The sequence below is a fragment of the Sphaerulina musiva genome (genome assembly GCF_000320565.1).
Source record: "Sphaerulina musiva SO2202 unplaced genomic scaffold SEPMUscaffold_6, whole genome shotgun sequence".
Taxonomy (NCBI): domain Eukaryota; kingdom Fungi; phylum Ascomycota; class Dothideomycetes; order Mycosphaerellales; family Mycosphaerellaceae; genus Sphaerulina; species Sphaerulina musiva.
The window spans coordinates 111374-131343 of record NW_016017388.1 but is presented as its reverse complement, the minus strand read 5'-3'; the positions used below and the strand labels follow the sequence as shown (position 1 = coordinate 131343).

The following is a 19970-nucleotide window of genomic DNA, read 5'->3' as shown; positions in this document are numbered from 1 at the left end:
ACAGATGGAGTAGAAGATGGTTGTGCAGCACCAAAGAAGCTGGTTTTCAATGGCTCGCCAAAAGACACAGGCGCAGCTGTAGATGATGATGAACCAGCTGTTATCTCTCTCTGTGGTTTGTCTTCAGGCACGAACAGAGTGTCCTCCTCATCCTCCTCATCCTGCCCCAGGCCAGTGTTTTCTTCTCCGTTATCGAACACTTGTGCTGGCTCTTCAAGTCCTTCGTCATCTTCTGCTTCATCCTCCTCCGTCGTGACCATACCCCGATCCTGCGCTTGACGCACGCTGAGACCATCTATAACAGCAGATAGGGTCCGGTGTTCTCGCTTGCTCTCCACGAGATAAGTTTTCAGCTGCGATGGCCCTCCCGAATCCTCCTGGGGCAAAGTCTTCCCGTTGATCTCCAAGTATCGACCATTGCCACCAGGCATGTCTCGAAATTGAAGTCCAAAGCGACCGCAGAAAGCCTCCAACTGGTCGTCGTCGTCAAAGTAGAACAACTTGCCCAGATCTGATAGTGTCCACTCGGTGTTGGGAGCTTTGGAAATCCGTGTCGTTCGCACTATGCCGCTAAGGACCATCTTGCGGACCAGATTGAAGTAGATCTCAGTCACGCAAGCCATCAGATACGAGAGCTTTCGGGATTTCACTAGCTGCCAAAAGTTTTCCCAGTCTTGCCTGGCGATCGTGTGCGATGTAGCATTGGAACCAAAGAATGGACCCTGCACATCTGAAGTGTTGCATGCAGCTGCATATACTTTCAATGCCTGTTGTACTCGCCGATCCTTGGATACTTCTCGCGGCCAGCTTTGTACCCGATCCTCAAGGTCAGGCGTGCGATCTTGCAGTTGGAAGAGCACGCAATACGCCCGGAATTCTGGCTCGTTGGGTAGTGGTATGCGGCCGCGACAGTCATCGTAGTACTGCATCAGAGAAAGCAGTGTCTTATCTAGCTGCTCTCGCTCTTGTTTGGGATCGTACGCCTCGTACGGCTTTTCTTCCAGAGCCAGTTGATGCAGAGAGAGTATGTGGAATCGAGCAATTCTCTCGCAGCACTCAATGGCTATGCTCAGATCGTCGGCCTTGGAAAGCTGCTGAATGGACAAGTCGTTGCGGATAGCTCGTGTTCGATCCCATACGAAGTGATGCACCTGTGCCAGTTTCGCCGAGCCGAGCACGTTGTGGAACAAGTAATTGCACGTCTCCCGCAAGACTGTAGGAGGCCGCAAATCTGAAGGCAGCTGTTCTTCCACACCGGCTGCTGCTCGTCTGAACTTCTTCACCATGCGGCTCTCGTCCATGGACTCCTCAACAGGTGTGCCTGGAGCACGATTCGGGTCCTATGCTCAACAATTAGGTATGTGTATCGCGGTGTATCATCATATATCCCCACCCACCTTTTCTTCATCCCAAATCTCTCTCTGTACTGCCCTCTGTACTCTTTCGAATTCGGCGCACATGGATTGACACGTGCCCACCGGCGTGATCGCTTCACTGAGTTTCATGGGCTTGCTGGAATCGGACATGAGACCTCGTCGGATGGCGTCTTCGCGTTCTCGTTGGCGAGCATTTTTGAGCTGTATCGAGTCACCGTCCGCAATCCGTCAGTCGTCTCTTGGGGGAGAAAGGGAAAACTTACTGCTGTGTATCGCTCTTCCACATTTCCGCTTGTTGTCGATGCGCCGTTGTTGAATGCGCCGGTCTTTGAAGCCTGCTTTGCAGCATTACCTCGTAGAGTCTTGCCCGTCTGAAATGAAGTTCCTCGTCCTCTCAGCGCAGTACCACCTCGGGGCGCATGCAATGTTGATCGCGTTGTACCGTTCATCCTACCACCTCGACCTGCACCCAGTCCTGTTGACGCTCCATTCGATCTTGTGTTCGGCGCAGCAAGTCCACCACCCCGACCACGCCCACGGGCTCTCCCTGTCGACATAGCTGCCGATGAGGGAGGTTCGCGAAGCACCCGTCATGTGTCGTTGGACGAAGAATAGCGCGGCTCCGGATTAAGCGATCGAGGGAAATCCAGACATGGTGGTTGTTGTGGTGACTAAGGTAACGACAAAGACAATTCGCGTGAAGTTCGAAGTGAACGAAACCAGTCGCGTCAGCTCAGCGGGAACGGCCGCTGGGGGTGGCACGTGCAGAACTTAGTCTCAAACTCTCTGGCCCTCCATGAACGACTTCACCCCGTCCGACGGCTTCTTCACTTGCACAGTCATCACCTTGCACGAGGGAAGTCCAAGGAGTGCGAAATCGAAAAGCACCTTGTTGATTTTTCCTTTTCTTTTGATTACCTCAATACGCCTCTATATAAAAGCCAATTATCTCACAATAAATCGAAATCGTTTCGCCCATCAGGGCTAGTCATTAAGGTAAAAACGCAATCATCATTGTTTCCATCATGTCTTCATCGCTCGTTTTCACGTCTCGGATGTCGGCAGCGAAGGAATAGTCCGAAAAAAAAAGAGAACGCTGACGCCACTGTACAAGCAAAAACTTGACCGAACTTGGAAGCATTGCGAACACTAGGGGGTATCGATACTAAGGCCCGAAAAAAAAACCAAAAACAACACAACAAACGAACATGGGCCGACTTAAGAAAATGCTTCGCACGCCTTAACGCTGTCAAGAAGGAGCAAGTTCCGAAATTTTTTGCGCGGCATCGTCTGGCGACTAACAGCGTGTGTGATGATGATGATGCCACTGCATAGGTTGGTGCGGCATGAGCATGGCGTGGTTTTGTTGTGACAGGGGCGCCATGTGCTGCTGTTGGCCCAAACCACCTGGCTCTTGTTGCTGGGGCTGCTGGTATTGAGGTCCGACCATGTTGACAGGTGGGTGAAAATCAGCAACAGCCGAGTCGAGACCATGATGGGCTGGCAAAAAGTACTGCGAAGGCTGCATGTATTGCCCGCCAGGGATCACGCCCGACTGCTGCTGCAATGAGAAGGTGTCCATGGGCATTGAGACCATGCCCGTAGGAGAGAATACGGGCGTGCTTGGCGTGGACTGAAACTCGGGCTGAGGTGCAAAGCCCATGTGTACCTGATGGATGGGAACGAATTGCTGCGGGAACTGCGGGAACTCGAAATCCTGTCGACCTGGGAACGTATTTGGCGCCACCTGGCCTTGGTACTGGAAGTCGCTGCCACCTGTCTGCTGCTGCTCGTTGAATCCAGACATGCTGTGCTCATGCCACTGATGAGCCTGCGAATAGCCATGCGACGATGCGCCTTGGAAAACATTGTGTCGCGGAAGGCCATGCATGTGATGCAGCGGGCTTGGTTGGTCTGGGTGAGAGGCAACAACGTTACCGGACTCAAGTGGGCCACAGGAAATGCTGTTCCGAGGCGTAGAGTCAAAGCTGTCGCTGAACGACGTTGCTGCGGACCTTCCTGGGTCCGTGACAAGTGGGATCATGTCGAGACCAGGCTTGCGATCCGGAACGCGACTCTCGGTAACAGTAGCATTTGTGGCTGTCGAGTCTCGTCTGGCGCGCTTGGTCACGGGTCTGGTACAGCTGGGAGACGTAGAGCGAGGCGTGGGATTCTCGCAGTCCGGGGTAGACGCCGCCGATATTTGTCTCGAGCGCTTTGTCGAGATGGGCTTGCGTTCTTCTTCTTCAGACTCATATTGAAAATGCGAGTCGCCATCTATCGTCAGTATTAGCGGGCGAACTGGCTTGCCAAGGAGCTTGCGTGAAATCATACCCAGGGCGCCCCCGAGATATTCTTCTTCCATCCGGGCCACTTCGTACATATCTTTCATGAGCTGGCGTCGATACTTGAGGCGATGCGAAGCATCTTTGGGCACCTCATCAAAAACCTCCGGTCCAGCCAATTCCTCGAGCCATGCGGTCCAGCCTCGCTCAATATGGGTCTTGCTGGGAGGTGTATCGTAACGGTTCCACTCTTCCAACTGAGATGGACTGGGACGAAGGCGAAGCAAGTGCAGGCACAGTCCCATGCGTTCTGACATGCGTGTCAGTTTACCCGAGCACAGCAGACAAAAGAAAAGAAAAACAGACGCAACATACCTTCTCTCCGGATGTGGTCTGGTTCAACGAAACGACACACCGTCTCCGTATCAGGCCACCACGCAGGTACAGCCGGCTTCTCGCCAGTCTCCTTTTCATGCTTATTGTTCTGGTACGGAAACTTGGCTTGCTTCTTCGGACATATGCCCTTGATCCAGGCTTTGGCGATCTTTTTGTCGGCCAGCTGTTGCATACGCTTCAGTCTACTGCTGAGGAACCACTGGACTGCGGCCGGGTTGTTGATACGTAACGATTTCAACTGCTTGTGTGGGGGCAATACCACTTCTGGCCCGACACTCGCTGCTGCAGCAGCAAAGTCGGGGATAGCAGTCTCTGGCGATGGGCTGGGACAAGTCGACAATGGAAGTGCAGGACGAGGGAGCACGGCACGACCACGCTGCCTTCCATGTTCCGCGGGAGCGATGTGAGAACGACCGCGAGTCTTGGCCGAGCGTGTTGTTGGGACGTTGACGCTCCTAGCATGGTATGTGGGCTCGTCCGGCTGAGTCTCTGTGGACACGGCAGCTTGAGGCATGTACCTCTCTTGTGATTGCACGAGTGCCTGCTGGACGGGGGTTCCAAAGATGGGTCCATCCAGGCTTCCCTTGACCTGTTCCGAGCCAGGAATGACTTGGCCTCTCTCATCGAGGTCTACGACCGCCCAGGCTTGCCGGCTACCAAGCGACCGACGGATGGAATCGAAATTCTACCAGAGACAACATGTCAGTGATGGAACAGATTTTTTTATTTTCTCTTTCGTCTTACACAGGCAGGCTCTGCCGAGGATACGAGACGAGACGAGACGAAACATACCGGTGCCGATGGAGCATTTTTGAGTGTTTCGGTTTCAGCTTTCTTTGTGGCTTTCTGACGTTTCGACACGCTGTGTGTGACGGCCATTGCACGAGCGGCTCTCGTCGTTGCCCCGTTGAGTGGATATGCCAGCTCCTGAGGGCGTTGCGCTGCGCGATCTTTCAGGGTCTAACTGCGACTATACGGGCATTGATTAGCCATTGCACACACACACACACACACACATCTTCAATGTACTCGTGTGAACGGTCTCACCGGCTCTGGTTGATTCGTAGTTCGAATCTGCAACACACATACACGCACACACACACACACCTACACACTCAGGCGCGGAACTCCTTGCAACGTTGCGTTGTCGTTGTCTATCAAAATACCGATAATCAGTATAGGGCTGCTTCGATGCATGAACGCTATCACCCACCGTACCGTTCTCCTGGCGTCTTATGGTGGCGGTGGTAGTAGTGGTGATGGTGTTGATGATGATGCCGATGATGACAGTGGTGTCTAAGCTTCCACTATCCAGTCGATATTCAGGAAAGAAAGACAAGATTTGGTGTGTGTGGGTATCGTTCCGAGTGGGTGTGGGATGTGTACCGGACCAGAGGATGGTTCGGTCGCGGGAGAAGGGGTAGAAGAAAATTGCTTGGACGGAGTGGTACACCACACTCACACACACAGTGTTGTACCGTTGGAGTAGTACGTATGTAGGTAGGAGGTAGTAGTAGTAGGGTAGGGGCAGGATAGTAGTTTCCAGAAAAGAGTTTTCGACGGTCCAAAGTGTGCAGGATTGTGTTTATTAAACTTTGAGGGTGCAGCAGAGGAGTGAAGGGGGAAGACCTTATTTAGGGATGGCGAATGGGTACTGGATGAGAGGAGGGAGAGAGAGAGAGAGAGAGAAAGGGAAGAACACACTAGTATCAGCATGGCCTCCCGCGTGGATATGCGCCTGATGGAGAGTTTTGACAGATGTCAATGGGTTGTGGATCTTTATCGGCGGCAAATCCCTGCCCTGCTCGAACAGGTGAAAGTGGGCCAGACTGCTGTAGGAGAGAATCTATGAGGAAAGCAGAAGAGAGTAGACCGAGAGGGCGACACCTAAGGAGCAGCAGCAGTAGGCCAGCAGCAGCAACACCAGTACAAGCGAATGAATTGGGGTGGTCGGAGCGCACCAGATTTCTCGATCTAAACATCCACATCACTGGTGTACAGTACATACGTACACATCCGACCGGCAGCCGGCGACCAAAAACAGCCCTACTAGCGGTATCTAGATCGATGCATTGGCTGTGCCTCCACCCCCACTCCCCCTTCGCTTCTCACTCACTCACAGACTCACTCACTCACCAGATCTGTAGTGACCCAGCAGCGAATCATCAATCGGCCAGGGGGGGGGGAGGGGAGGGTGCAACCCACGCCCGGGGCTCGGACGGTCTCACAAGGCCAACGGGGGAAAGAAAAGAGATCTGGTGAGGAGAGCGAGGGAGGGAAAAGAGAGAGAGAGAGAGAGGCACAGGCGAAGTGTGGACCAGGTCTCGGGGACGTTTGGCTGGTTCACCGAATGCAGCCAGCCAGCCAGCCAGCCAGCCAGCCGGCAGGTCTCTCTCTTGCCAGCGCAGCAGCCGTCGTACAAGAATGTATGTAGGTTGTATGTATGTATGTATGTATGTATGGATGTATGTAACCAGGCCCATTTCTGTTTAATCCTAGATCCAAGCTTCTCGAGTCACAAAAAAGATTCTCAGAGAGAGCCCTAGTTCCAGGCGGATTAGCGGAATTATGGGGGAAAATCATCACCCTTAGTTTTGTTCGTAATACTGACGCAGTTTTTGGTTTTGGTCTACATGTGACGAATTGACGATCCAATTGGAGAAGGGCCCAATCTGGGGGAGGTTTTACTTTTTGTTTTGTTTCTGCGCCGCTTCGGAATGTGCGTAAGAAGAAAAGCGTCAAAACTACAGCCAAAAAGGCGAGGCCCTGTGATGGCCCTGCCCTGCCCTGCCCTGCCCCCCTGGCCCTGACGCCCCTCCCCCTGCCCCCTGGTCCAGAAAAGATAAAAAAGCTGGACGGGAAAGGCCGTGGAAGGAGATGCGCGATCAGCCGGACGATGTTGTGTAGCCGGTAACAGCCCCGTGCGTGGCGTGCATTGACGATTTAGCGAAGTTGCGTGATATGAGGGAGGGCTAGCCCCTCGTAGGCGAGAGAGGGAGTCATCGGGGAGAGAGAGAGAGAGAGACCGAGATGGAGCAGCATGCCGTTCGATCTCGGACGGAGACACGGAGATCTTGGATGTGGGTGTGTGTGTAACTGTGTGTGTATATGTGTGGATATGTATGTGTACAGTATGTTGTGTGGTGGAATGCAAAGTCAGGCACTACATTCAATGTGCTACAACCTCCTCCTCCTCCTCCTTTTTTTCTTCTCCCCCCCATGATCCCATCCCAGCGTCGTACATATATGTTTCTCGACCTCTCTCTCTGTGCCGCTGTGCGAGCCGCTCGGTCGAGAATCCGGGTCCGTCTCTTCGGCTCGATGCATCCCACAAAAAAATACAGAACACGGGAGTAGAACCGCCCACCCGAACATTGTGAAGCAGTTAGATAAGTCACAGCCTGTCGCTTAGAGTACTTCATATGGGTAACCACATGTTCTGTTCACCATCCATCCATCTCTCTCTCTCTGCTTTTTCAAAAAGCGCGCCGAGCGCGCTTGTTCGTTACCTAGGCTCCTCTTTTTTTCTTGTTTTTCTCTCTCTCTCTCTCTTCATCTGCTTGATATCTCTCCGCACAACTTCCACCATTTCATATATCCACCTGACTATAACGTTAGTACATCTGAATCCAGTATCTGCAACAAACAAAAAAGATCAAAAAGAGAGGGCGCTAGTTCCGGCTCGCTCTATCAGATCAAAAGTGGTCCCTCCTAGAGCTAAGAGGGAACGGGAGAGCTAAAGAGAGAGGGTCCGAGAGTGGATATCGAGAAACGGATATGTGATTACTACAAACCGTTAAAGCGTGTGGTCCCCCTCGCCCCCATATCCACTTGTTATTAGTCTTGTTCTTAGGACTGTTTTCGCTTGTAGCAGATCATCGGGCCGGGGAAGCCGAAGCAAGAATAGGAGCTGCGGAGCATGCGAATTGCGAAAAGAGGAAAGGAGAAAGACTGAAATTGAAACAAAAAACAAAAAACAACCAGCGGGAAGACGAGATGTGGAGAAAGAAACAGAAACCTCCAACTATAGAGTAGATGTGACGACGACGACGAGGAGAGACTTGTTTTAGCAGATATCTCGGCATTGACTTGGAGAAAACATCTTTTGGAATGCTCTAAGAGGTAACCGCGCGCCCACAGAACTAACTACACTACTACTACGTCTACTATTGCTATACTATCGCTCAAAGTAGTAGACGCAGTCTTGTTGTGATTTGGCTAATGACAATTACTGTGCTCTTTTGTCTCCATACTGATGAGTGAATACACTACCTCCTACACTGCACCTCCACCGTAACCGTTTGAGCGTCTTCAACCGTCATACCTCCTAGCAAGATCGGATCCGAAATTACTAGAGACCGGAGACTAGAGACCTCCTGACCTGAGACCTGACCTGAGACCTTTACTGTGCCACATCATCCATCCATACATCTGGCCATCCACCCATCCATCCTATCCATCCATCCATCCATCCACCCATCCATCCACCCATCCCATCCATCCATCCATACCTCATTCCAGCACTCAAAGTCTCAAACCAGAACACTACCCAATCTAGTTCTTGCTACATACTTCAACTCCCTCCCTCCCACCCTAGGAGAGAAACCTTTTCCCCCGTATTTCTTTCTTTACTTTCTTCCCCCAGAAAACCTACAGTTGCCTATACCTACCTACCTACCTTACCTACCTACCAACGAGTCACAAGGATTATATACACACAAACTTACAGCTGTACATTATATATATCGTAGAAGAACATACATACATACATACATACATACATACACATACATGTATATGTGACAAAAAAAGAGAGAGACAAAGGCTCTAGAGGCCCTGTCCTATCCTGTATACCTCCTAGCCAGAGAGAGGGACAGAGGGACAAGGATATGGATAAAAGACCGTGGACAGGGCAAGGGGGGAAATCCGGCCCGCCTTGGCAAAGAATTTTGGTCAGGTCGTCGGTAGGAGGTAGGGACAGTCAGTCACAGTTACAGATAGATGTTACCTCCTAGCAGAGATGAGAGAGATCGATCTAGATTTTCTTTCTTTTTTTTGCACGAATCTCGTATAGATCTCCTACGTAATAACTTTGGTTGGTTATTGTTAGGGACTTATAGGACTTACAGGACTTACAGGACTTACAGGACTTACAGGACTTACAGGACTTGCAGGACTTACAGGACTTTGTTTATGCAAACACACTGCTGTTGTAGGTACATACATTGGGAATATGTGCACCTCCCCTCCCCTCCCTTGCCACTCTGTTCTGAGAGGTGCGGATTCAAGGCGGATGTCCCAATGTGGAGAAAAGTGCACACTCGTGGTCATCATCAGTGCAAGGATAGGGGATAAATCATCATACTGCATACACTTTTCGTATCATTATCATCATCATCATCATCTACCTACCTCCTAAGGTAAGGTATCTACTGACTTCCAGAGCTGTCTACCTGGCCCAGCAGTCCTGATTCCTTCACCAACTCGTAGAATAAGCCCTTGCTTTGCACCAAATTCGACGGTGTATCAAACTCCTTTACGCTTCCATTCTGTAACACAATGATGCGATCGCTATCCAGAATCGTATTGATGCGATGGGCAACTGCGTCCATTGAGATTAGCCTTCTTCCGCGTCAAGCGTCACACTGGGGTAAACGAGAGACAACTCACTAGTGATGATGGTGCGATCCTTGAACATGTTGGATCGCAGCGTGGTTTGCAACATCGCGTCAGTCTCGACGTCCACTGCTGCAGTAGCCTCATCCAATACTAGGATGTTGCTAGGTGTAAGGAGTGCGCGCGCGAGTGAGATAAGCTGCCGCTGTCCGGAGCTCAGATTGGAGCCGCCCTCGTTGATGTGCGCGTCAAGCTGACCGGCCATGGACGCGACGTGGTCCCGCAGGCGTGCGTGGTCCAGCACGCTCCAGAGTTCGGTGTCGTCGTGGATATGGCCGGGATCGAGGTTGTCTCGGACTGTGCCCTCGAATAGGGCGGCATCTTGAGGGATAATGGCCAGTCGGCTGCGGAGATCGTGGAGACCGATGGCGCTGGTGCTGAGGTTGTCAATGGAAACGTCACCCTCCACTGGTTCGATGATCCGAAATAGAGCCAAAGTAAGACTGGACTTTCCGGCACCGGTCCGGCCCACTACACCTGCAAGACGTCAGGATCATCCCGAGAGCTTTTGCGGACAACATCGGCCAACGCAGCACAAGTCACCAGTGTATAATGATGATGTAGGAGTGGCGTGAGCGACAACGCAGCATGAAGGGGTGCACTCACCAATTTTTTCGTGAGACCTGATGTTCAGACTCACGTTCTTCAACACCAAGTCGAGCCCGGGGCGATATCGGGTGCTGTAGTTGTTAAATGACACTGCACCCTTGGACGGCCAGCTGTTCGGCGGACGGTTCTTGAAGATCACTTCCGGCGCCTCACTGGGCAGGCGGGCATACTCTAGCACGCGCTCAACTGAGACGATGTTAGTCTCGACTTCGACTGTCTGTCGCACAATCCAGTTGAGCGACTGTGTGATCTGCAGCGCATAGCTCATTGCCAGACCAACCAGGCCGGCAGAGAGACCGCTACCAGTGGTCACGGAGATGATGGCAAAGCCCGCAGCCGCCAAAATGATAATGGAGCCGATAAACTCCAATCGAACAGCAAGCCACCTGTTTGCGCTAATGGACGGATAGTAGGCGCGCAGGTTGGCGTCTACACGCCACTCATTTTCGAGCGAAAAGCGTTTGGTCTGGCGGTAGGCGCGGATGGTACTGATTCCGCTAAGCGACTCTTGAAAGTGCGCATAGATGGGGCTGCGGCTAATGCTGTCCAGCCGTTTCAGCTCGCGGGAGGTTCGAAGGTAGTACTTCTGGATCCAGAGGTATAGGCCGCCAAGAGGTAGAATCAGCACGATGAAGACCGGGGTCGACACGCAAATGACCACGAGCGTGAATATTGCTGCAGAAAATCAGATTCGTTGCAAGATCCTCAGATCCCCATCACCCCACCGCGAGACATACCTCGTGCAGCGTTGACAAACAGCATGTTAAAAGTGCGGGCTGTGGATCATGTTAGCTTGACTAGGATCATCAGGCGATCTAGCCGCGGTACTTGTCCGACTGCAGCTACGCGAGCACTACTTCACTGACCTAAGACCTCGTCGACTAATATCCCAGTTAGCGCTCCGATCTCGCAATCGTCCATTACGCGAAGTCTGTATACCTTTATAGATGTCTGAAGAGAAGCGATTGAGGATGCGCCCGCTTGGCGTTGTTTCAAAAAAGCTCATTGGACTTCGGAATCTGCTTTGGTGTCAGTATCTTTGTTTCTCGTAGCGCTCAATCAACCTGACTTACATCGCATGCGCCATCGATGCGTGCAGTTTTCTCGAGGCCTGTCAATTCACCGGCATTAGCATGCATACTCATGCAGACGGCAGCTTCCACCCGTAACATGGCCAGGGTGTGCTGCATGTCGACAGAGTGGCTATTCTGGAGTAAGCCCCGGGTAACTTACCTCAATCGAACAGAAGATCCAAAGAATCAAAGTTTGCATGACGACAAGCACCGCGGAGCCAATACCGAAGGCAAAGTATACGAGGATGTAGAACGTGACATTCGGATTGCCTCCAGACTTGTCGTTGGCCTCTGACCAGTGCTTGAGCCAAACGGACCCCCCTGTGAATACATGCGTTAGCCTATCTGGATCGTTGAACAGCAGCACAAGGATGGAAATATCATAGTCCGAGCATGTCCGATCTCATCGATGCGTGCACGATGAGATGCGTGGTCGGTCCTCTGCTAGCTGCAGCGGTCACTTACCGATTTCCGCGGTTTTGGCGCCAACCAATGTGACCATATAGATCGCGACTGCGATGAGGTTGGAGTTCTTGGCGTACTCTTTGTAGACATCCCACTTGACTTTGCCTTGCTCGGAGAACTCTTTGTTCTGTCGAGTCTTGACATTGCCCTTGTTCTCTTCTTCGTCGTTCACTTTACCTCTGGGTCCCCGGAAGGAAGCCGTGCTCGCACGACGAAGGGTGAGATTGCTGTTCTTCCGAGTTGCCATAGGTCCATTGCCTGGCACAGGTCAGCACTATTTTGATTCTAAAACGCGAATGGCTCTGGCAGAAGCTCGCCCACATGGGTCCACAGCCCCGAAGCGATGTTCGGCACCGATTTAGATACTTGGGTACGCGAACATATCCGCCAAAGTTTGCGGGCTCAACCAGGCTGAGAAGGAAAGGGTGTAATACGTACCGCCAGGCCGGATAGGAGCCATTTGAGTAATGCCATCTTCGGCTTCTGCTTCCTCTTCAGGGTCCTCCGGAGTCTCGGGGTCATAAATGGTGCTTTCAGAGCCAGGACTGCCTACACCGCTTGTCCTATCGTCTTCGTCGTTTGCTTCCTCGGAACTGGCAGTCTTGATAAGGTTAGCCACCTCGCCTTTCATGGCCATGAGCTGCTCGTAAGTGCCACGTTCGATAATCTTGCCGTCCTTGAGCAAGCCAATGAAGTGTGCCTCCATCAGTACTGGGATGGCGTTGGTAGCGAGAATACGCGTCTTGGACGCGAGAAGCCCCTTGGCTCCTAGCACGTTGTCGATGATGTGTCGGCCCACGTGCTGGTCGACTGCAGACAGAACATCGTCCAGGAGGTAGATGTCCGCTCTGGCATAGACAGCACGAGCGAGCGTCAAACGAGCCTTTTGCCCGCCCGAAAGTGAGATACCACGCTCGCCGACTTGTGTCTCATCGCCGTCCGGTAGACTCTCGAAATCCTCGGTAAGAGCACACGCATGAATAGTCTTGTCGTAGAATTGCGGATCCCAGCGATGACCAAAGACGATGTTCTCACGCACAGAAGCATTCATGACCCAGGAGCTTTGAGCCACGTACGCGATGCTGCCCCGTACAACGACTTCTCCCTTGATCTTGTACAAATCACCGAGCATTGTCTGCAAGATGCTCGACTTTCCAGATCCAACTCTTCCCACGACACACGTCAGCTCGCCCTTGTGTGCGCTGAAATTGATGTCCTGCAGCACGTTGCGCTCCTCATCCTTGTTCCAGGTGAATGTGGCATCACGAATGCGGACAGACTCCTCACCAGCGCCTGCTGCTTCCCCTTGAATGACGGCATCCGCCTGAAGTTCAGGCGCCGTAAAGTAAGATGAGAGACGGTTGACAGCCACGCTGGCCTCCACGATAGCTGTGATGACCATAGGGAGGACTGCGAGGGGGAAACCCAGCATGTTGAAGAGAGTCAGAGCGGGGAATACAATATCCGTGGACAGAGGTCGACCACTGATTGCAACGAACACTGCGAATGTGGAGCACGATACCAAGAATGGGGTCGTGTTCCAGGTGAAATTAGCGATGGCTGTGACACCGCCAATCTTTCGCAAAGTGTGCAACTCTTGGTCGTTTCGGATGACATTCAACTTATTCATGAAGGCCGTCGTCCAGGCGTACAGCTTGATGGACTTCATGTTGTTCAGAATCTCGGTCATCAAACGGGTGCGAGCATCCTTGTTCTTCATCTGTCTCTTCTGAAGGGTCTTGGATATGCGTGCGATGACTCCATTGATGGGAATCATGAGAACCATGACACCAACACCGGCGAACATGCTGACGCCTACGAGCTGATAGAGTGAGATCATGCAAAGAGTAATCTGCAGCGGCGCGGACCAAAGTTGTTGGCCAAACTGTGCGAGATCTTGTAGTCTTTGTGTATCGACAGCCATGTGGTTGACAATGTCGCCAGTGCTCTTCGAAGCACGACCTTCGTTACTCAACTTCATGCTCTTCGCATAGATGGCTGCAGTAAGTGCCGCCTTGACCCTCATGCCTGTTTCGAATGACCTCTGGAAGTACTGATGGAGACATGCCGTTTGACTCACCGAGACGGCGAACATGGCAAGTGCAATAGCGGCGCCTTGGATGGGAGGCTGTGGTTCTCTTCCCGGTCTGTACGAGTCGACGAAGGAGATCAGAAATCGGAGGAGCTGAGGCTGTACAAAGGCGAGACAATCCGACACGGTCTTGATGATGGCACCAACCAAATATGGACCACCGAACGAGTTGATCATTGCCATCCACAAGCTTGGCTTCTTCTTTTTCTCCAGCTGATACTCCCATTCCTCGTCAAATGTGTTGGTCGTTGCTCGTGTTGTGTCACTCCTGCGTAGGTTCCAGAGATCGTCTTGGGTGAGGTACTCCTTGTAACCATACTTCATCATAGGCGTCATCCACGAGAAGGTCAGCTTCGAGAAGATGTCGGCATACTCAAGCGGACACTCGTCCTCGTCTCCCAAAGCATCATACGCAGATACTTTCTTGGGCACGAGCCATTCCAAGATCAGCTCTGCAAATGCCAGAGCCACCGAAGCCGTGAAGACGGAAAAGTAGGCGACATGTGCCTTGAACAGCTGCTGTGAAACCAGACTGCGGAGCTTGATTCCGTAGATGATCAATGAGAACAACCAGTAGATCAGGACCACTCCATGCGGATAGCGCAGACGCCAATGCTCCATATACTGAATGCTGCCAATCACCACCAGACTCAGCAGGTTCGCCACGGTTGTCCAGAAGCGGATATCTTTGAACCACACCCCATCGAATCGCTCAATCTGAAACGCGGCCTGGGCGATTGTGGTCCCCAGAAGAGCCCCAATGACGCCCAATTTGGCGTAAAAGTGCCAATTCTTCGCCACAGGCTGCGGCGTGGTCTGTCTGTATAACCACCATACGGCTCCCAAGCCCGCGATGATGCCCCATGCGGAAATGACGAGCACCCAAATGTCCAAGAAACATGGCGTGAGATCGTATCGGTAGGGACTCAGAGGGCCCCAGCCTTCGACGTTACCGCATAGCGAGAAGGGCGCGTGCTTCCCTCCCTTGGTGGTGGACGCGGCGAGGTAGGTGGCGTAGAAGGGATCGAGATTGGGACTGTGGCTGGAGAGAGAGAGACGTCCTCCGAGAACGGTTTGCGGGTGTCGGAAGTCCACCATTGGGCAATTGATCGCAAGCCGCGGCGAGCTGTCCGCGCTCTGGTGCTACAGAGAGAGGAGAGAGTTCGTAGGGTGGGATGGAGGGAGATGGCGGTGCAGAGGAGGAGGAGGAGGAGGAAGAGGAGGAAGAGGAGGAAGAGGAGGAAGAGGAGGAGGAGGAGGGAAGGAAGAGAAAAGAAGTTCTACTCAAAGGATTGAGTAAGCAGCGAGTACATAGAGATAGTAGTGGAGGCGGTATACAGCTACATAAACCTGAGGTTAGGTACTGCTATTGAGAGAGAAGCTTCCCACTCAAGGCTGTAAAATCCGCCCGACCAAACACCGAACGTTTTCGTAATCGTCATGCAGACCAGACCGAGGACCCACCAAGTCCAACGGGAGGCCGACCCCGACAAGCTTTCTTGATATCTTGGCATCTGCTTCCGACTTGCTTCCCGTTACACTACCTTACACTTCACTTCACTATTACATGTAGGTTACACACCTGCACTTCTTCTTCTTCCTCTTGTTTCGTTACCACCTCCCATCACAACATCTCCCATAGAACCCTCTCCCCTTTTCCAAGGGCGGTAATGGTGCGCAAGCACGGTAGTCTCACCAAGGACGAGGAAATCAATGAAGCATCATGGGTAGCAGCTCGAGGGGCTGCCACTGGAGCAGCAAAGGTATGTTAACAGTACCTTATATAATAAACCTAGGCATACGAAAGATTCAACTGACTGACGTTCTTTTTCCTTCTTTCTTTTTTCTCCCAATTCATACAGTGGGGACTATTCTCGATCCTCGCCGCCGGAGCAGGCTATGCCTTTTCTCCCCTATACAGAGGACTAACTTTTCAATTCAAAGTGTATGTATTCTGCCATCCCACATCCCCTTTACTTGTGATTGTTTTGTGAAAAAAACTCCCCTCCTCCCAGAAACAATCCCCCCCAAAAAAGAATCTCATATTAACATCTCTCTCTTCTTTCTCCCCCTCCCCCCCAATGATTATTAGATTCCTCCAAATGTCCGGCATGACAGCAGGAGCCATCATCGACGCCGACCGCAGACTAATCGCCCACGAGAAAATGATGCGCAATCGGAAAAAAGTCGCGCGAGATGCTGAAGTGTGGAGACGATATGAAGAGGATTATCAACTGTTGTTGGAAGAACAGGCTACTCCTACAGGTACTCCTACAGGTACTCCTACTAGTACTGCTACTGCTAGTACGAATAAAGATGCTGCTCCTCCTCCGCCTTCGAAGAACAAGGAGGAGGAGTAGACTGTTGTAATTTACTTTTAACTTTACTTACCCAACTCTTACGCTCTCCATGTTTCTGTCTGTACTAGTACCTAGTGTCGCCGATGCGAACAGGATTGTCGCTCTACTTCTTCATCCATAATCGAGTGTTCAGGCAGGCCAAGCGAACTGAGCATCGCCCTCATGTAGTCGGCACCAGAACATCGCACTAATCAGGACAAGAAGATCATGTGCGTGGAAACAATCTTTTGGTATCTATACTTAGTTTGATTGCAAACGCCAGACCCAACGCAGGATATCCCCTCGAATGCAATGCGGCAAGGCAATCGTCTATAGAACCTGCCCAGGCGAGCTCGGTGCACTACCGAAGCGTCTTTCCCATTCATGCCTTCCTTCTTCCTGCAGCTCTCTATGAATTCATTTCAGGCCTCCAATTCAATCTTTCATGGCGTGAGCACATCTAGACTGCACCAGCACTAATCATCTTCTTCCTCAAGTGGTTCTTGTAGGCTCCGATGCTGCCATCCCATCGGGTGACAGTCTTGTTCTCGCAGACCATGATGTCCTTGGCGATCTTGTCGAGCAGTCTAATGGGACAGAGGTAATTAGCATGTGGAAAAAGAGGTTGTCAAAGACACAGAGAAACTTACCGGAAGTCGTGGGATACTACGACAACACCACCCGTGAAAGCGTTGATCGCATCGGCGAGCGAGTCAATGGTCTCAATGTCAAGACCGTTGGTAGGCTCATCGAGAAGCAGCATGTTTGGCGCTTCAATAGCAAGCAGAGCGAAGACGATACGGGACTTCTGACCTTCTGACAAAGTACCCATAATTGCAGTCTGCGACTCGCCAGACAGACCGTACTTGCCGAGCTGTTGTCGCCAGTACTGGTAGTCTTGTGAGACGTGGGGGTATCGGTCACGGACAAAGTCGAGGGATGACTTGGTGAGATCGAGCTGTTCGGCAGAGTGCTGAGAGTACATGCCGAGCTTCAAGTGAGTGTGGCGAGACACGGATCCGCTGTTGGGCGAGAGCTTGCCTGTGAAGATGCGGAGCAGAGTCGACTTTCCGACACCATTGGGCCCGACAAGTGCTGTTCTGCTGTCCATGTCGACACCAAAGTCCAGGTTCTCGTAGAGAGTATCGTCCTTGTTTCCAGAGTAGGAGAATGTGACGTCGTCGAGGGAGAGGACTGGAGGTGGAAGCTTTTCGACATCTGCGAAACGGAAGGTAAAGACACGTGCCTGGTGCACTGGCTGGATGAAGCCGTCTGCCTCCATCTTGTCCAGGATCTTTTGGCGCGACTTGGCTTGACGCACCAAGTTGGCATATGTACCGGCCTTGGAGATGAACTCCTTGATGTGCTTGATCTCATCTTGTTGCTTCTCATACGCCTTTTGCTGGTTGATCTCGTTCTCGGACCTGGTCTTCATGTAGGAGTCGTAGTTACCACCGTAGTATTGGAGGTTCTTGAATCTGTGATACGTTAGTCTTTGTCATATTTTCATAATGATCCCACGAGGATGGCCCCAGCGCCGCTTCGGAAAAGTAGCAAAAGTGAACTTACCTCATGTCAATCATGTTTGTGCAGACACCGTTCAAGAAATCCATAGAGTGCGAGACCAGAATCAATGTGCGGTCCCACTTCTTCATATATTCCTCCAACCACACACATGCCTCGAGATCCAAATGTGCAGTAGGGTCATCGAGCAGGAGCAGAGAAGGCTTCACGAAAAGCGCCTTGGCAAGCGCGACACGCATACGCCAACCTCCGGACATGTCCTTTGTCTTCTTGTCCATGGTCTTCTTGTTGAAGCCGAGACCGGTCAAAATTTGACCGGCACGAGTGTGGAATGTAGATGGGTCCATGCCATCCATCTTGTCGTAAATGGCCTCGAGCTTAGGACTGTCTGGACCTTCGTCCTCCAGGATAGTCTCCGAAAGCTTCTCCAACCTAGCCATCTCGTTCTCTGCAGCGTTCACCACCCACTGAAGGGCGCCAGTGTCGCTTGGCTCAGCACCCTCGTTGAGCAAGTAGATATCGATGTGTTCGGGGATCGGGAATTCGCGCTTGCTGATGGACTTGAGCAGCGTGGACTTGCCACATCCGTTTTCTCCGAGCAGACCGTATCGTCGCCCGTAAGTAATTTCGATCGTGGTGTCATTGAACAGAACCTTGCCGTGGAACACGAGCGAGCAAGATGTCATCTTCACGTCTCTGCTGGCCTCGAGCGACGACAGCACACCGGTCGTTACGCGGTCGGAGATACCGTCAGCATCCTCCTGCAGCTTCAGCTTCTCCAACTTTGTGAGCACTTTCTTGTCTGGAACAGGGTCGATCTCGTTGCCATCCTGGAGAGGTGGCGTGTCGTCGCCGTTGACAGACGAGGCGGTGGAGGCGTTCTTTGATGCGAGCTTCGAGGCGGCCGTCTTCTTTGGTGCCTTACCGTCGGCGGCACGCTTTGCCTCGCGGGCAGCTTTCGAGGCGGAAACCATCTTTCTTCCTCTTTCGCGTCAAGAACAGCAAGTAGCGATCAAGACAGAGGTGGAGGTGGTTGTGAGGTGGTAGATGGTATGTGGTGTTGGTGTTGTGGTTGAGACAAGAGTCTACAGAAATTGTTCCTCCAAGGAGGGGCAAAGGGCAGTGACGCTGTGCTTGGCAAGGGACAGAACGCCGAAAAGGAAGCCACTCTTATTGGTGCGCCTCGCCCCATCTTCTCAACGACAACACCGTTTCATCTAGACTACACATTATTCTCATGCCCAACCCTAGGTACTTGATCCCTCCAACTCCATCCTCCCGCCCTCATCGTCAACAATACCATGAACATCGCGTAAATGTCTATACAGCGTCCACGGTCTCGCAAAAGCCCTCATTTTCCCACCAGCCGCTCGACAGCGTTCGCACTCAAAAGGTCGTTCATGCGTGTGCACCTCTCGGATGTGCTGCGCGACATTATGAGGGCATGTGAAGGGCGCGTGAGTACATCCAGCGGGCCAAGTGCAAGGGAATTTCTTCTCGGGGCGTTGGGCTCGTCTGGGCTGGATGGGGAGTGGTGGGCGTCGAATCCTGCGGCGGGATGTGTATTTGCGTCGAGGTTTGCTTTGGGGGGTGGATGGGGTTGATGGGTTGGAGGGACTGCTTGAGGGAGCGAAAAGGGGTAGTTGTTGCTGCTGCTGTTGTTGTGATTGTTGTTGGAAGATGAAAGAGACCGGCTCTTCTACAGTTAGTGCTGATGTTTGTGTAGTGTCAAAGTAGAACGCAGTGTCCAGATCCAGTGGAAGAGCGTATTCATGTTGTTGCGTACATGTAGTCAAGGAATCCGGCTCCGGAGTAGGTGCTGCTAATCCTGTAGCATCATAGAAATAACTGTCCGAGTCCCATGTAGAAAGGAATTTTTCAAACTCTGCGCCAAAGGAGTCCAGCTCCGACATTGTTGCTACTGCGTGGAAGAGAAGTAAGAAATAGTTGTTGTTGCTGTTGTTGTACATGATCACTGCCGTACGAGTAGTCTATGTATACACAGATGATGAGCTGGGCTTAGACAGATCCGAGTAGACCATGTCTTATGATGAACACCAGGAATAGGATTGTATCTTCTAAAGAGTCCAGACATGTCCGTGGGCCAGACACGACCACCCCGAATCGGCAAGGCT

General features: G+C 52.0%; 6 protein-coding genes across 6 annotated transcripts; 1 reads left to right on the top strand and 5 right to left on the bottom strand.

Moving 5' to 3' along the window:
• Positions 1–434: 434 nt before the first annotated feature.
• SEPMUDRAFT_22525 (SAC3_GANP-domain-containing protein) lies at positions 435–1577 on the bottom strand (the record flags this gene model as incomplete). The annotated part of the gene is made up of 2 exons (XM_016908356.1): positions 435–1321; positions 1394–1577. Coding segments are annotated over 2 exons (1071 nt in total), but the record flags the coding sequence as incomplete, so codon positions are not given.
• A 685-nt stretch (positions 1578–2262) lies between these two features.
• Positions 2263–5016, bottom strand: SEPMUDRAFT_133657 (uncharacterized protein). The gene is made up of 4 exons (XM_016902573.1): positions 4850–5016; positions 4037–4742; positions 3711–3971; positions 2263–3653 (listed from the first exon to the last, which is right to left on the bottom strand). The coding sequence occupies exons 1-4, from the start codon at positions 4934–4936 to the stop codon at positions 2674–2676; spliced, it is 2034 nt and encodes a 677-aa protein (XP_016759760.1). The 5' UTR covers positions 4937–5016; the 3' UTR covers positions 2263–2673.
• Positions 5017–9409: 4393 nt separating this feature from the next.
• SEPMUDRAFT_149573 (multidrug resistance-associated protein 1) lies at positions 9410–15164 on the bottom strand. The gene is made up of 10 exons (XM_016905638.1): positions 12319–15164; positions 11881–12138; positions 11576–11736; positions 11416–11453; positions 11282–11361; positions 11209–11223; positions 11080–11118; positions 10340–11017; positions 9728–10210; positions 9410–9659 (listed from the first exon to the last, which is right to left on the bottom strand). Exons 1-10 carry the CDS (start codon positions 15068–15070, stop codon positions 9487–9489), a joined length of 4677 nt encoding a protein of 1558 aa, XP_016759759.1. The 5' UTR covers positions 15071–15164; the 3' UTR covers positions 9410–9486.
• Positions 15165–15582: 418 nt separating this feature from the next.
• On the top strand, positions 15583–16360 carry SEPMUDRAFT_66760 (uncharacterized protein). Its single transcript, XM_016909763.1, has 3 exons — positions 15583–15735; positions 15835–15917; positions 16065–16360. Exons 1-3 carry the CDS (start codon positions 15643–15645, stop codon positions 16330–16332), a joined length of 444 nt encoding a protein of 147 aa, XP_016759758.1. The 5' UTR covers positions 15583–15642; the 3' UTR covers positions 16333–16360.
• A 181-nt stretch (positions 16361–16541) lies between these two features.
• On the bottom strand, positions 16542–18892 carry SEPMUDRAFT_149571 (ABC_tran-domain-containing protein). Its single transcript, XM_016905637.1, has 3 exons — positions 17881–18892; positions 16962–17789; positions 16542–16898 (listed from the first exon to the last, which is right to left on the bottom strand). The coding sequence occupies exons 1-3, from the start codon at positions 18807–18809 to the stop codon at positions 16772–16774; spliced, it is 1884 nt and encodes a 627-aa protein (XP_016759757.1). The 5' UTR covers positions 18810–18892; the 3' UTR covers positions 16542–16771.
• Positions 18893–19082: 190 nt separating this feature from the next.
• SEPMUDRAFT_117615 (uncharacterized protein) lies at positions 19083–19748 on the bottom strand (the record flags this gene model as incomplete). Its single annotated transcript, XM_016901351.1, has 1 exon — positions 19083–19748. The coding sequence occupies one exon, from the start codon at positions 19746–19748 to the stop codon at positions 19083–19085; it is 666 nt and encodes a 221-aa protein (XP_016759756.1).
• Positions 19749–19970: the final 222 nt, after the last annotated feature.

Coding starts and splice junctions, on each gene's coding strand:
- SEPMUDRAFT_149571 (XM_016905637.1), bottom strand. CDS start 18,809: ATGGTTTCCGCCTCGAAAGCTGCCCGCGAGGCAAAGCGTGCCGCCGAC. Junction 17,790..17,880: donor ACAAACATGATTGACATGAG/GTAAGTTCACTT, acceptor AACGTATCACAG/ATTCAAGAACCTCCAATACT. Junction 16,899..16,961: donor GTAGTATCCCACGACTTCCG/GTAAGTTTCTCT, acceptor CTGTCCCATTAG/ACTGCTCGACAAGATCGCCA.
- SEPMUDRAFT_133657 (XM_016902573.1), bottom strand. CDS start 4,936: ATGGCCGTCACACACAGCGTGTCGAAACGTCAGAAAGCCACAAAGAAA. Junction 3,972..4,036: donor AGACCACATCCGGAGAGAAG/GTATGTTGCGTC, acceptor CACGCATGTCAG/AACGCATGGGACTGTGCCTG. Junction 3,654..3,710: donor ATATCTCGGGGGCGCCCTGG/GTATGATTTCAC, acceptor TACTGACGATAG/ATGGCGACTCGCATTTTCAA.
- SEPMUDRAFT_149573 (XM_016905638.1), bottom strand. CDS start 15,070: ATGGTGGACTTCCGACACCCGCAAACCGTTCTCGGAGGACGTCTCTCT. Junction 11,018..11,079: donor GTTTGTCAACGCTGCACGAG/GTATGTCTCGCG, acceptor GATTTTCTGCAG/CAATATTCACGCTCGTGGTC. Junction 9,660..9,727: donor GGATCGCACCATCATCACTA/GTGAGTTGTCTC, acceptor CAATGGACGCAG/TTGCCCATCGCATCAATACG.
- SEPMUDRAFT_66760 (XM_016909763.1), top strand. CDS start 15,643: ATGGTGCGCAAGCACGGTAGTCTCACCAAGGACGAGGAAATCAATGAA. Junction 15,736..15,834: donor CTGCCACTGGAGCAGCAAAG/GTATGTTAACAG, acceptor CAATTCATACAG/TGGGGACTATTCTCGATCCT. Junction 15,918..16,064: donor CTAACTTTTCAATTCAAAGT/GTATGTATTCTG, acceptor AATGATTATTAG/ATTCCTCCAAATGTCCGGCA.